The 15,504-nt window shown below is 52.6% G+C and overlaps 2 protein-coding genes across 2 annotated transcripts in view; both read left to right on the top strand.

Moving 5' to 3' along the window:
- Positions 1 to 890: 890 nt before the first annotated feature.
- Positions 891 to 13,859, top strand: RHBDD2 (rhomboid domain containing 2). The gene is made up of 5 exons (XM_075032542.1): positions 891 to 1,077; positions 2,238 to 2,639; positions 3,016 to 3,166; positions 5,373 to 8,275; positions 13,756 to 13,859. Exons 1-4 carry the CDS (start codon positions 927 to 929, stop codon positions 5,803 to 5,805), a joined length of 1,137 nt encoding a protein of 378 aa, XP_074888643.1. The 5' UTR covers positions 891 to 926; the 3' UTR covers positions 5,806 to 8,275; positions 13,756 to 13,859.
- POR (cytochrome p450 oxidoreductase) overlaps positions 11,560 to 15,504 on the top strand; it is a 31,485-nt gene continuing 27,540 nt past the window's right edge. Inside the window, exon 1 of the mRNA XM_075032541.1 lies at positions 11,560 to 11,632. The gene's annotated coding sequence lies outside the window, so the exon portion shown is untranslated. The remainder of the gene's footprint in view (positions 11,633 to 15,504) is intronic.

Raw genomic sequence — 15,504 nt, 5'->3', positions numbered from 1 at the left:
ATCCTTCCATTGTATACAAGACCTCACGGATCTCTTGTTATACCTGAGCCAGCAGCCTGCGACTGGGGTCGTGTCCGGAGGAGGAGCCGGTGGCAGGGGAGCATTTCTGCCACGTAACTGTTCCTGGCGAGCGGATGTGTGTCCAAGCACCAGGAGCTGGGCAACAGGAGCCACATCCTCCACTCACTGCTGGGGCCTCCCACAGCCCTTGGAGTAAAGCTTCTATTTCTCCCTGCTTCTCACTTTTTTCCTGCACGTCCCTCTCCTCATGCAGCAGCTTCTCGGGGTGAGGGGCTCCCATGTCAGAGCATCCCTCCATCTGCCACTTCCCTTCAGGCAGTGGGGTGTTCAGCCAGTGCGTGCACAACACTGTAAACGAACAGCAAAGTTGATGCCGTTTCAGCAGGTTTAGCCTGGTTTGTAACGCACTGACATGGAGCAGGTCTGTCTTTAGGCATCCCCTCCATTTGCACCAGCACGGGTGGGCAGACGCAGCTCCGGTGCGGGTGCTCCTCTCCACCTCCATCCCTCACACCTGAAGGGAAACGCCTGGCCCTACCGAGCAGCCTAACCCCGCGCCACGGCAGCGGGGAGCGGACGGGGGTGTCCGGGGCCCTCCCGGCTCGGTGGGACTGGCAGGGCCTCCCGCACCCCAGGCGGGCTGTGGGTGGCGGAGGGCCGGCAGTAACCCAGCCTGGGGCGGGCTTCCAGCGATAGCTCACACCTCTCCCCGGGGATATTTTTCCCTTCTGGAAAGGGAAATAATAATAATAATAATAATTAAAAAATTTTTCAAAAGGGGGGGGGACGACCCAAACACCTCCCGCCCGTCTCCATGGTAACGGGGGCGCCGCAGCGCCTCGCGTTGCCACGGCAACGGTCCAGGCCTTCCGGCGGCGGCCGGAAGCGGGGCGGCGCGCGGCAGCATGGCGGCGGGGTGGGGGCGCCCGCCGGCCGCTGTTGCCCTGACGTTGCTGCTGTCGCTCGGAGCTTCCGCGCCCGGGCTGCTGCCGGGAGCCCCCGCCGCCTCCTCCGCCGCCGCCTCGCTGCGGCCCGCCGCCCTCCGCGCGGGGGAAGGTGAGCGGGGGCCGCCGGGGTGGAGCAGCCGCCGCCTCCTTGGTCCTTCCGCCTCGCCGGCCCCTTGTCCCCGCGTCGGTCCCCCGTTCCAGGCCTTTCCCGAATCCCCCACCGAGCCTTTGCTTGCTTCCTTTCCGGGCCTGCCCCGTGTCCTGCCCTGAGCCCCTTGGTCCCCCCTCCTCACCCCCCATTTCTGGGCACTTCCTCAAATCCCCCACCGAGCCGGCCGCTCCCTCCGTGGCCCACCTCTCTGGGCCTTCCCCATGACCCGCACTGTGCCCCTTGCTCCCCCCTCTCTAGGCACTTCCCCTGACCTGCACCGAGTCTGCTGGGCATCCATCTCAGCCCCCCTATATCAGGCTGCTCTCCCCTCAGTCCCCATCTCTGGCCCTTGATACTATGCAGAGAGGGCGTATGCTGTTAGGAGCTTGAGGGGTTTGCTTTCCTCAGTCCCTGTGGTATTCCCAAAACGATTTTTATCGTGCTTTTAATTCCCATGTTCCTGCTTGCCCCCATGCAGCGATTTCTTTGAGCAGTCCAGTGTTGAGCTGATGGGTGAATTCCGCCATCTCCTTGTATGTCTCCAGGGGGACGGTCAGGTTGCACCAGGTTATGCCCTCAACTGCTGTTTTCCTGGCTATGGGACTGAGGTTGATGGGAGGGAGGTAGAGAACTCTGCTTCAGTCCTTACTGAGTGCCCAGGAGAACAGCTAACCACAGAGCCTGGGATCACTTCTAAGGTCTGATAACCTCTAGGCATTTTCTGTGAGAAAAATCAGCCTTCTAGTAGTTTAAGAGGTGTTTATCTTTGGAGAAGAATCATAGTTACCATAACAGTTGTTTTTATATCTCTTGCCTTCTCTTTTAATGAGACTGAAATTTACTACAGATACTCTTGCTTTTTCCAGGCAGCTTCCCAGGAAGTAGCAAGAGTCAGTCCATATGTCTGCGATACCCAAGATAGCACTTGTTTTAACTCTATTTGGTTATTTATGCCTGGTTTTAAAGGCCTCGAGTTCCTTTTCTTCTACACCAAGATAGAAATGAAAGCTATTAATTAATCCTGTAGGCTCACTCTCCCTCTGCTCAAGCATGTCATTGTAGTGGTTTAAAATAAATTCATTGCTGCCTCTGCCTTTCTAATATGCTGGTGTGCTCAGTTCACAGGTTAGTTACCTATATCTTTGTCTATGATGACCTGATATCCTTGACCTGCGGTGCCATTATCATCTGGTATTTTGCGGGCAGCTTTGAGAAGAACGTTGGCACTGTGAAGCACTGCTTCCTCACCGTCGCCTTTGCCGTCCTCTCCGCCCTCCTGTACCTCTTACTCGAGACCATTGTCTCGAAGGTGTCAGCGGTGGAAGATGCCAGAGGATTCATGCCAGTAGCTTTTGCTATGTTGGGTGTGTCCACCACCCGCTCGCGGATGAAGAGGACTCTGTTTTTTGGGGTTAGAGTTCCAGTGGTGCTGATGCCATGGTTTATGCTTTGCATAGCATGGTTTATCCCCCGCTCTTCTCTCTTGAGTAACCTGTGTGGGCTTCTAGCTGGGGAAGCCTGTATCCTTTCCACATGCGAAGCCCTGAACCAGAGTGGGATCGCTGGTTCACGAGGGGGAGGGCATGCTGTGGTTCTCATTGCTGAGATGCACGGGCTTGCACTCTTGCTCTGCATTAAATTCTCACTGGCTTTGCTGGTCTCATCACACCCAGTTCTGCATTTGTTTTTCACCTCGGGCTTCTGCTTCCCCTGTGGCTTTAGTGCACGCAGAGAACATGGAGCTGAGAAGGGTGATGGTCTGTGAAGATAGAGCTGGGTAAAACTGGGAGAATTCTCCAGGGAAAGTGGCTTGTGGCCAGACTGGGATTGTGTGTGGCTGTGTCAGAAATGAGTGTGTCTTGTCTGCAGTCCTCCTTAACATGCTGCTGACTTCAGATGGTCTTGGCTACTGTTTCTGCTTGGATTTTCCGGAGTCGGTGGGCACTAAGCTGGACCGGGTGCTCCCTTTCAGTCTGATAAAGAGGATACCAGGGCTGAAATATATCCCAGGGTCCTTAGCAGAGAGAAGAGCCTTTGAAAGCAGCAAGTAAGTACAAGAGTTCCTGTGAAAATCTTACAGTATAGGGGAATTTTGAGGTGTAAGTGGAGGCATTAAATTGCCTTTAAAAGCTGTGTTGTGCTTGTTGTGTTCATAACCTGAGTGTTGGGAACATACTGACCCGTTAATGTTACACTGGTGACATTACTGTGACTAATACATTATCACACATTAACTCAAGCAGGTCTTTCACTGAAAGCTGAATTGAGGTGAAAGACCTCTCATTTGCTGTAAGGGCAGTGTGTACACATGCAAAGGTATTGCAGCTCGGCTGCCATGAAAGTTAAGTTGTGCAGTTTTGCCCTAACATTAGGACTTATGGCATTTGTTTCTGGCTGTATGGCTCCCTGGGGCATTATCTTTATCTTTCTTCGCCCCACCTCACCTCCCAGGAATGCTGTGAAGTGAGTTGTGTCCAAATTTATGTAGGAGCAGAGCATTATAAATTAAAGATGTCACTTACGAAGTTCAATGTAGACCTTTCAATGCATGTTTTCAGTGTCAAGACAAGATTGCTTTACCGAAAAGAAACCTTGGGGCCCGTGGCTGACATTCAGGAATGGTTCTAAGTTTGTGTATGTCACAAGCTGTGAGAACTCGCTCGTATTCTAAAAAGCTTGGAAATGTAGGTCAAATTTTTCCCTATTTCGTCATTTCAGTTTCACAGAGGAAGGATAGCTTTCTATTAAGGGTTAAATTCTATGTATTGTTTAAGCCATCAGCTCACTGTAAAGTGTTCTTTGAAGTGGAAGCATTCCCAAGTGTTTGCATCTGCCCTTACCCATGGGGAAACCATAAAACAAACCCTTGCCTGCAGCAGGAGCGTACCCCAGATCCATTAGGGCACTCAAACGTGTGAGTGCTTGCAGGAGAGGCCAGGCAGATTCGGCAGCATTTGTTTTTTTACTCTCTCCCTTCTGTGCAAGTGCTGCTTTTGGGAGGAGGGACTGTCTCACTGCATGCTGAGCTTGTGTCTGCATCAGCCTAATGCTTCTGCTAATAACTTGCGGACAGCATCTCTGCTCTGTGTCTAAACCTGCTTTCTTTAGGTGAGATGACATAAGTAGACTGTTCTGGCTCAAAGGTATTTACATAAACATTTGACTATCAAGCAGGACGTGGGAAGGTGTTTCTAGGATGTTTCCATTTCTGCAGCTAAATTTGCATGTCTTTGTGTCTTGGACACAAGTTCTACATGTGCTTCTGAGGCTTAATTTTTATTATTTTGATTCTTAATCCCAAGTAAGAGCTCTTGATGGTTTGGGTTTTGGTTGTTTTTGGTTGGTTGGTTGGGTTTTTTTTAAATTTTCATAAGACTTCAGGCATCAACTTGCCACCAGACAGGAGACATTTCTAGGAGGTCCAGATTTTGACATCATGTTTGTGTCCACAAACAAAAAAAACCCAAACCAAAACAACCCAAACGAACCCCAAAACCACACCCCAAATAAAAAAATCCAAGCCCAAAAAGCCCAGCATGAGCCAGTCTCTTATTCTTGCTGGGACTCTGGCAGTCATGGTCTTCATGAATATTGTCTTGATTCTCAGCACTCATCTTAGTGTTGTGCGTGGGCTGAGCCATACTCCTGAAGTCCCAGAGGCTTTGGCTTCTAGGCAGATTGCCTCTCTCTTGATACGTTTTGGCGGGATGAGTCATGCCTTCTGTTGGCAAAGGCTGTTTCTAGACCTTGCTTCTGAATGATTAATTTTATTTGTAACTCTTTCCTCCTTCCCTTTTTGCTCTATACTCTGGGCTCTTACTCGCACCAAAGGCCTTTATGTCTTCTTGATAAATAACACTTGGCAGCTGTGACTTCTGATTAATAACTTAGCAGATGTGTCGTTCAGTGGAAGGCAGGGAGGATGCGTATGGAAATCTTAAAAGCACATTGCAGTTTGGCTTGCATATTTTTTGCACAAAGAGACTCAGGTCAAGAACCGTGCTGGTTCAGTGGGTGTGGAATTGGGGTGGGGTGGGAGTGGGAACATCTGTCCTGGGAGGCCAGTAAACCTATTTTTACTTAAGTGCTGCTTATAATAAGAGCTACTCTTGTTGTAGTGAGTCTCTGTGGTGGATTGCAGTGACCTTTCTGAGTACTGGTCAGGAGGAAATCTACCCCCAGGGCACTTCCAGCACTAATTAGGCAATGCCAGTTCTCAACACAGTGTAACCTTCTGTTTTCTTCCTGCCCAGGATTAACCCTGCACCAGGCACCTACCCCACCCAAAGCTACTACTGCTCTTCGCCTCCGGCTATTCCTCCTTTCCAGATGCAGCACCCTAATGCTCTGAGCCAGGGGTTTCAACACAGCTGCGCTCCAGGATGTGGCCATGCACCGGGACACGAGGGATCTCAGCATGGCCATGCTGCAGGACACAGCCTTGCTTCTTCCCCCTACCAAGTCAGAGGTGCCTTTGGAGAGTGTTACGTGCAGGCCCATGCTGGAGCCTCGCCTGGACAGTGCTGCCAGCTGGGCAAGTTCTCCCCCCCACAGCACGTGTGTCTGACTGATCCACAGACACCTGCAGGCGTGGGCCCCCTGGCTGGGGTTCAGCAAGCATCAGGGTATCCAGCAGCCACGGTGGCTCCTGTTTCAGCTGAATTTTCGAGAGTGCAGGTGTACTGATCCTCCAGAAAGCAGCAGGACTCTGGCAGGACCATTGTGTGATGCTCACACAGCAGTGCGTTGCTGGCATCTTTGCTGTATCTGGGTGACTAGTGGAATGGGTTGGTAGCTCCAATGTAGGCCATTCCCCTGCCCCCTGGCACAGGCTACTTTAATTATAGTTACTTTATAATTTTTTTTTTTACTTTTTGATAATGTAAAAAATGGGGATGGGGACTGTATCACCTCTGTGTGCTTCTCATCCTTTTGGAGTCTTTTTTTCATTGCTGTATTTAGCAGCTGCCTTTTTCCACACTGCCACTAGAGTTACAGTGCACCAGCTCCCCGACTCAACCTAGGAACCAAATTGTTAAAACCCTGGACTAATCTGGGGTTTAACTAGGCTCCAGCAATAAGGACATGTCCTGTCTACACTGAGGCTCTCAGCCTCCTATCTTGTTTACAGGTGTGGTGTAGCTCGGACCCAAAAGAGGTTGAAATCATGGAAACCTTAGTTTATAACTTAATATTTCAGTGGAGGAGGACGGATGTCTGTTCTGCTAATGACTTCTCCACTAAGAGTGTGCCTTGAAGGGGGCTTGTTAAACCAGGGCTGAGGCAAGAGGACAGAGTACAGAACACCCTTTTCTGCCTGCCAAAACACAGCTCTAAAATGCTGAAGGTCCTTCTTAGCTGCGATCTGTGCGTGCATCAACATGTTGCCTTCATTTTCTGATAGCACTGCACTAGCTCAGCCTGTGTTGCCAGCACTTGTGAATAAGGCAACCTCAGATGCATGCAAAGTAGTGGAAGACTCTTCAGTAGGGGATTTTGGCCATTTGTTGAGCAAATGTATATAAATCCAAGGAGCTAGGAGGGACCTTAACAGTGGGTTAGAAGAATTAACTGGAATGTAGCAATGCCACTGGGGGTGTTCACACTGCTCAGCTTTAGATGTCTCACCCACCAATATTAGCACAATCTCTCTCTCTGTTTTCTTCAGAGCTGGTGGAAAGGTGTGTGGGAGAGGGGAGTTTTCAGCAAAGGATTCAGAGCAGGATGCAGCATTTGGTGCCTGTGGCAGTAACGAAGGAGTTTGGTCGAGTTGGTGGGACTTGAGCTTTACTTCCAGCTGTGTAGTTGCTTTACTGTGCTATGCCCAGGAGGAATCTTCTGTCTCTGTGTCTGTAAATCAGCCAGGATCTCAACTATTGCTCTTGACTCCTTGCTTAGAGGTTTTTTTGTGCTCAAAAAAAAAAAAAAAAGCTACCTGAAGCACAAAGTGCCATTACTGCTCTTGGAGATGTTCTTGCAGTGACTAACTTGTCCCCCAGAAACTGCAGTAGTCTTGGGGCTTTTCCATGCTATCAGTGAGCCAGGGTTATAGGCAGCATTGGCAGCTGCATGCTCCAAAGCATGTACGTGTCTCTTTCCGTTTTCCCCTTTTCGGTGTCTGAAGAAGCCCCATGTTGCTGTACAGCTGCTTATTTCTCCAGCAGCCCTTCTGGAATGACTGCCACAGTTACGTGTGGCCTCGCAGGGGCTTGCTTTGGGGGAAGACTGAAGTGAATGCTTAGGATTTAGACCTCAGATGCACGTTAGTAAGAAGCTCTGCTCACAAAGGCAGGCACCCCTGGGCAGGGGCTTTCTGCAGGAGGATGCAGCAATTTGGGAACCAGCCTGGAGTTGGCAGCCAGCTCTGTCTCATCCCTGATTGTTTCATTCCTCCATGGGATCGCAAATGGACTTGACTTCATGTTCTTGTTTTTCCTGCTGACAGCAATTGCATTGTTACATGTTTAGTGTGGAACAAAAACAGGATAAGGTGCTTGTTTGGAACTTAAAAGCATGTTTTTAATACCAGGAAAGAAATGCTAGACATAACATTGAAATGCTGATACTCCACTCTCATTAGTGCCTTGATTTTCCTCCTTGTGAGATCCTCCTCTGTAAACCTAGGAATTTTATGACTTTTTTTCCAGAAACGTGCAGAAGCACAATGAGGACTGGTAGCAATTGCAAATGTTGTATACCTCCAAACTGTAAGCTTGAAACACAATCTGAAAGACAAACTGCTACGTGTCCTGGTTTGCTTTCAAGTGGGGACCTGGAGCATGCCCCTCCAGGTGGTGGGCTGGGTGCGATGGGGACTGCAGGTCAGGCAGCGGGCATCTGAGGGTGCTAGCTGCATGCCAGGTTGGTGACAAAGGACGCGCACTGGGGAAGACCAGTACTGCATATTGGAAAACGCTCCTGGGGCTGGAAACCGGATATTTTTCCTTTCCAACTCTTATCGGCTGATCTAGTAAGAGATTCACTTTCCCTGCAGAGCCCTCAAAGGGATGGCGTGTTTCCAGCTAGTAGCTTCACAGCTTTACAGTGGTAAAGGAAGCCCTGGCCTGTAAGAGTCACCGTTGCGTCACTGCTGGCAGTGAGAACAGTCCCAAGCCTGGCTGATGTGGGGAACAGACAACAAGCCCCCTTCCAGGAGGTAAGGTGGGCCCCTTGGCCCTGGCAGTGGGGGGACATGCTCATGCACGAGGGAGCAGGTACCAGCCGTTAACCTTTCCATGCTGGGACAAGGCAACTGCCACAGCCTTGCAAGTGAGCCCTGGGGATGGGAAACGGGATGGGCACAAAACCACAGTTTGTTTTTTTTTTTCTCCTGCTCCCAGCTCTGTCATGAGCTTCTTGGTGACCTTGGCAGATCACTTGCTCTCTGTGATCAGCTTCCACTGTATCCATGGGGCTGCTCCAAGTCCAGCTGCACAACTGCCCTGGTGCCTACCTGTCACTTGAAATGTGTCATTCCTGTGTTCAGTGGCCTTCAGACAGATGTTTGTAGAGATAAAGATGATTTCTAGCAAGGTCTGTTCCCTGCCTTTCCTGAGGGCAGCCGTTTCACAGTGAAATACTGTCATATAAATCAGCTGAGGACCTTCTGCTGCTCCAGCTGTGGAGTCCAACCAAGTCCTAGTTCCCCAGGGCTGGTCACAAACCCATAACTCCTCGTCTGGGGAAGGGAAGTCACTGGGAAGGAGGGAAGGGGTTGGGATGAGACATTTGCAAATGTGTCTAAGGCTGAAAAGAGAAATTAAATTTGTAAGAGAGGGACGTAAAAATGATCAGCTCGTTGGGCTTTGGTATTTGCCTAACTAAGCTCACAGCAATGTTACTGATTGCATGTTGCAATAGCAGGTCATTTCCTTGGAGGGGAGACAGAGAATTAAAGTTTCTAAAGCGGGGGGGGAACAAAAAAAAAATCAATAAACCCCCAGTTCAGCCTAGGATGGCTGCCCCTGGGGAACATGCTGTTCCTGAAGGTTTGTTATTTTGTGCTTCTGGTGGGTTCCCAGTCAAGCCACCACTTCTTTGAAGGTCAGGATTGCTTCTGCCCTGGAGGCAGAGTGCACAGTGAGTCCAGAAAGCCCCTTGGGTTGTCCCTTTTTTCCTGGGTGGGTCACTGCAGAGTGATGAGATTCTGGGGACAAGCACTGGGAGCTGAGTTGGCCGTTCCCCTGTGCTCAGGGCAGTGGTCCTGCTCTGACAGCCCAGTCCTGCTGTGGGATGGATGCTCCAGGAGAGCCGAGCTCTTTCCCCTCTGCTCCTCCCTACCCACCATGGTGCGAGATAAAAGGAGTCGAGGGTACGTGGGGAAGCAGAACCAACTCTAAGCTACATCACCACCCCAACTGGGAGCAAGGGGGGGGTCCTGCAGTGTGGGGATGCCCGGCAGGAAACACTGATGTCAGAAGAAAAATGGGTCTGTATTCACTTTCCTGTCGTTCATTCATTTGTGGCAAAGCACACGTGGGCAGATGCTTATCCTGCATCGAGGGCCAGGTTAGCCCTGTGCCAGGGCCAGGACGCTGCCAAACACCACCTCCGTGGCTATCCCACCGGGTCCCGGCTTGTTTGCTGGCACTGTGGAGGCTCTGCGGCCAAAAGTTCAGTCCCGGCCTCTGCTGGGGATGGAGGAGAGCCGGAGAGGTGTGAGTTCTCACACGCCCCGTGGCGGGTGGGAGAAATACGTGTGGAGGCAAAACACTGACTGAAGAGGTCCCTGTGGGTAGACTGGGCTGGGCTTCCCTGTGACATTTGGTCTGGGTGTGATGGAGCCCAGCCCCTTCCCCGCAGGGAACGAAACTGGATGGGCTGTGCCATAATGCCAGTCCCCTCTCTGGGCATCCGATGGGCCCGATGACCCCAAACCATGAACGAACCCTGTCCCGCCATCCCCTCGGGGCCAGTGCAGGCATGTTCCCAATGCTGCGATCTTTAACCTGTGGCTGTTCACCCTGCGGGGTACAGTCACGGACCGGGGTCACCCTGGGGAGCTTCTGTGGGATCAATCCCAGAGCCGATGCGGGTGGCAGCAGGTGCCCAGGTGGCCTCACACCCCCGAGCCCTCTGCTCGGGTGCTGTCATGAAAGAGGGTGTCCCTGAAGCCCTGGGCATCACTGCCCCAGAGCCAGTGCTTTTTGGGGTCGGTGCCCCCTCCTCGCACTCCTCCTGGCCCCTGGGGTGCCTGCCGGTCCCTGCTCAGCCGGCGCAGACTTTGCACCTTCCCCGAGGGTTTTATTGACTCTGAAGCAAGTGTCAACACAGCGATAGTGGCAGCACCGTGACCTCGGACATGCCAACGCCTGGCTGGCCGAGGGAGGGGAAGCAGCCCCGGGGTGACCCCACGCACGATGCCGGGGGGCCGGGGCCTGGCCGTGGGGCTGCTCGGTGGGGGTCAGGGCAAGCTGTGTTCCTGGCTTCAGCCGGGCTGGGCTTGGCAGAGTCGTGACTCAGCTTCACAAAAAAAGGAGAGAGGAGAGCACCGGTCCCTCTGTGGGAGTCAGGGTCTGGGGGTTGGGGTTGAGAACCCTCCCCTGCCAGGGACATTTCCAGAGCTGCTTGTGCAACTCCCCGGCAGCGGCATCGCAGGCGTTATGAGAAAGGCCTCCCCAAAACATCTGAATCATCTGGTTTGCGGTTAAATCAGGAGCATTCGCTCCCTCTGGCTGTAAGCTGCCCAGGCGGAGCAGCCCCTCGTTTCCCAGGGAGGGGTGGCGGTGACCCACCACCGGGTGCCAACCTCCATCCTGGGGTCACCTGGCCCCCCCACAGGCCCCACTCAGGGCAGCGGCCTCGGGGGAGGATTGGGGGGGTCCCACACCACCGCCACGTGCACCCAGGCACCGCGCACAGCCACGGCCGGGGGTCCTGGCTCAGACGGGGCCTGTCCCCAAAGCTGCTTCGCACCCTGACCCCAGCCCCAACCCCAAACCTGACCCCACCTTGACCCCGGTGCTGGCCCCAACCCTCACCTGTCCCCAAACACAATGTTGGCCGCAACCCCTGACTCCCACCTTGACCCCTGACCCCCTGTTTACACCCCACTGTGACCTCTGACCCCTAGCCCTCTGCACCTTGACCCCCCACCTTCGACCACACTGCACCCTAATCCTAACCCCTCCCCTGCGCCCCCACCCTACCCTGACCTCTGACCCCGGCACCCCGACCGCTCCCTAAGCTCGCTCCCTGACCCCCTCCTTGACCTTTGACCCCAGCACCCCACCCTGCCCCTAATCCCGACCCCGCGCCCTCCCCCAGAGCTCCCTGTCCCTTTAAGGCTCCCTCCGCCGGGGCGCGGTGGGGCCGTACCAACAGCGCCTTCGCAGAGGGGGGAGATCTCTACGGGCAGGCGCACTCGCAGCCCATTGGCGGGGGGCGGGGGCGGAGCGTGTCCCCCCCCTCGCGCGTGTGCCCGAGTGGTGCGATCCACCCTACGTGCCGGCCGCGCCGGGGCTACGGGGCGCCGCCGCCGACAGGATCGGACTGGCCGGGCCGGGCCGGGCTGGTGGGTGCCGAGGGGGACCGGGGGACCGGGACACCGGGACCGGGACCGGGACCGGAACCGGAACCGGGACGTGTGGGGCCGGGGATCGCAGGCGCCCGTGGTGGGGTTGGAGGCTCCCCGGGGGGGAACCGGGGCCCTGGGTCTGTCCCTTGTGGCTGAGGAGGAGGGCCGGTCTCGGACACCTGGGTCCTGTGTGATGGAGAGGCGAGGGCCGGCATCCCCTGGTAGGGGAGGCTGGGATGAGCGGGCCCCATGTTCTGTGGGGGGACTGGTGTGACTGGGTCTCTGTTATTGGGAGGACTGGGATGACTGGGGTCCCCTGTATGGGTGCGAGCGGTCCCAATGTTATTTGGGGGGAAGTTGGTGTGACTGGACCCACTGTTATTTGGGGGGGGGGGGCGGACTGGGATGCCTAGAGGCCCCTTTTATTTAGGGGGTCTGGTGTGACTGAGCCCCCGTTACTGGGAGGACTGGGGTGACTGGGGGGGGGTACCCCTATCATGCCTGGCTCCCCAGGGGCAGGGGGCTAGCCAGCACCCAGGCAGCAGGGTCCCCCACGGCGGGGCTGAGGCGGGGGCGTGAGGCAGGGTGGGCAGCCTGGGAGGGGGGTGCTCCAGGGCGATGCCCGCCCTGCTTTGCTTCCACAGTGCCGAAGGGTTGCTTATACCTACCCCATCCTAGGCTGTTTGTTGCTGGTTAAAAGCTTTCAATGAACTCATTTTTCTGGCGCTTCTCTGCAGTACGTTATTCCTGGTGTTTGACGCCTTTGCTGAATGCTGGTCTGGTTTGCTGTTGTTCCGCCTATTTCTCTTTATAAACTTCTAGGGTGTTGGAAGACTGTTTGCCCCTGTCTTTTCCTGAAGGAATTGCTTTGGAGAGTGAAGTTATTCCCTTGGGGAATGTGCTTGTCAAAGGAAATAATGGAAAACCCCCTGTTTGGGAATATTAAAGCTGGAGGGGGCAAAGAAACCTGGATCGCAGTGTTGGGAGTTAGTCATCAGTGTGGAATTGATTCTTGGGAAGTTGTCTTACTTGCGGGAGTAACCACAGCTGGTCAGTTTGGAGTGTGCGATCTGCCAGTGTTTAGACCACAGGTTAGCTTGGCTTAGCTTTCAGAGTGTGAAAAGAAATAGTAATGCTTAGTGGAATGCATATAGAGAAGAGGGGTCACTGAGGTTTTCTGCCTGATCTGAGTGAGTTTGGAAAACTGAAATGGGTTTGTACTTTTGCAGCTCTTTTTAAAAGCAGAAACATATATCCAGTTGAGAAGCTGGAAAAGCACAAGGAAGGATCATGTCTCTGTTTCTACATACTGAAAGCGAAACAGTGCTAGCGTTGGTGGGGGCATCCCTTCTTCCATAGTACTTTATGGTTTGTGTGGACCGTAGTGAGGAGCTGCGTGATTTAGTATTTTTTGTTAGCCAGCAGAGCTGCGCTTAGTGGGGTGCACTGATGCACTCATCCCTTTTGCTAGGTAGAAGGGAATGTGCTTTCTTCCAGTATTTCTGTAGTTCTCTGAGAAATCCTGATGAGCTGTTGGGCACATGCAAAGCCAACTTGCAGATTACTCTGCTGCAGATGAGGAAATCGGTATTTTGTTGAGGAAGGGCTGGTGAGCCAGATCCCTCCTGGAGAACCTGACATTGTCCCAGTACAGCTGTCAGTTTTCCTTCAGATGCATCTTGTGCTGGTTGATTGCACTGAAACAAGATGTGCACGGCACAGAGTGTCTGGACTCGGAGAGTCCTCTGTGTTGCACGTGGATGTGATGGTGCACAAGAACTATATTTGCTAAACACTTTCTATAAAGCAGTGAAGAAGCAGGGAGGATACCGGTGCTACAGGAAAAAAAAATTGACGCAACTGAGCACTTTCTTTTAATCTTCACCTTACACCTTGCAGAGTAAGGTGAAGAGTAGGCAGGAAGGAGGAGGTAGTGTCATACAGCTGGCTTAACCCTCTGTTAATTTGTCCTGCTCTAACTGACAGAATAAAACCTCTTGCTTTGTCATCACTTTGCAGTTGCCTCCTGTTCAGTCAGTAATCTCGAGATGGTGCCTTGTGGGTAGCCACGGCTGAGCAAGTAAGTGCCTTCTGCAACTTTTATTTTGTTTCTTCCAAAGCAGCTGGAGGAGCTTGACGGGGCCGTACGACCAAAACTCCTTGTCTTGTTTTGAGGGAGGCTTTCCCTGCTGCTCGCCGCCGTTCGTGCTGGAGCTCACAGGCCCCATCAGCGCTTGCTTGCAGAACCGTAGGTGCAAGGTAACCTCTTTCTTTTGAGCATCGCAGGTTGTGGAGCATCTGTGGGTGCAGTTGGGTTTGGGGAGGGCGGCTGGCAGTGAGAGCTGACAGGCCAGGAGCTGGGAGCGATGGTTTCTTTACCTAGTTCACCCACTGCAAAAGTGGCATGTGGAACTGTGTCCAGACCGAAATCCCATTTGATCTTTACTCTCTCCTTTGGCTGTTGTGACGCAGCCAAGATAATGTGTTTGGTCGATCCTGAAGGACTAGGGAAAAGGCTTCCCTGCTCAGGTCTGCGCTCCTGCCATGTCCTCCCAATCCCTTTCCCCTGATATAAAAGAAAGCCACCTGGCAGTTACCTCTGCTGACACTGAACTTTGTTCGTTTCCTAACATGGGCTCTCCTACTTCTAAAAAATTTGTAGAACTTGCATAAGTTGCTTTCCTAAAGTGATCTTTTGATCCGAGTGGTGAGATTACTTTATACACACTATTGTTGAGAGTGAGTCATGAGCCCTGCAGTGACAGGTGCACCTCTGCCAAGATTGGTTTTTTATAAAGTTTGAAATTTCATATGTCGGAACAAATAATTACAGGCTGCTTGTAATCTCTTGTTGCTTCTCCCCAAGTGAACATTCAAGTCAATTGTGTGCTGTTGATTGCTCATGGAGTCTGGAAAGAGTGAAAGAGGAGCGCTTGTATCTCCAGTGGCTTCTCTAGAGCCACAGATCCAAAGAGTGACTGAGTTTGACCTTTAGTGGCAGATTATGGTGGTATTTTTGCTTAATTACCAGCCACTTCTAGGCCTCCAGTTATTCCTTTGCAAGGAATAGAGTTATTGACTCATTTTCCTTTCCGTTCTCGCTGTATGGAGTAGAAGATGGGGAGGTTCAGAGTTAAAGATGGGGTTGGATTTTTCTCCTTGGAAAATCTGGCTCTGGCAGCGCATGTGCAAGTCTGTCAGGAAGGTTTAGTAACTAACTTGGGGAGCTAGTAGGTTTGTCTTTGCGGTGCTGGCAAGTACACTGGATCTTGCTGCATGGTTGCTTGCGAAATGCATCTATTGACTTGCTTTCATGGGTCGTTGCTAGCATCTCTCGGTTCGAGCTAACTCCAAGCTTTGGAAGAGCAAGCTGATAAAATGCCTGCAAGGATTGTGCAAGCCCTGGTTGTGTAACAGGGCTGTATGCGTAGCCACTGGAGGTAAGAGGAGCAGTCTGTGTTACAAAGGGAAAGAAAAATCCTGTGTCAAGTATCTTCTGTTTATGTTGACGGTACTGGAGTGGGAGTATGGAGTTGGAGAGCTGCAGTTTTTGCAACTCAGGGTCAGCCTTTCAGCCTGTGACCCCACTTACTCCCTGCCTGACTTGTCTGTTGTCCTATGGCCTGGTGTCCCTTTTCGGCACAGGGATACCCGCTTTGGATACTGGGTTGATGTTCTGGTGTCTGCTGGTGCACGCGGTTGTGTGTGATTGCAGGGGACTGGGCTGGGTAGCGGTCTGTATTTCACAAGTGTTCAAGAAAGTAAAATCCAGCTCAGATTGCCTTGCCCATAGCAGGCAGGGAGGTTCATAGAGTGACTGCACACACTTCTAATAAAGCAGCTGGATGTGGAGCCTGGGTCTGGGACCA

This window comes from Buteo buteo, chromosome 7, assembly GCF_964188355.1.
Source record: "Buteo buteo chromosome 7, bButBut1.hap1.1, whole genome shotgun sequence".
Taxonomy (NCBI): Eukaryota; Metazoa; Chordata; class Aves; order Accipitriformes; family Accipitridae; genus Buteo; species Buteo buteo.
The sequence above is the reverse complement of the archived record's forward strand: the minus strand, read 5'-3'. Positions and strand labels throughout refer to the sequence as shown.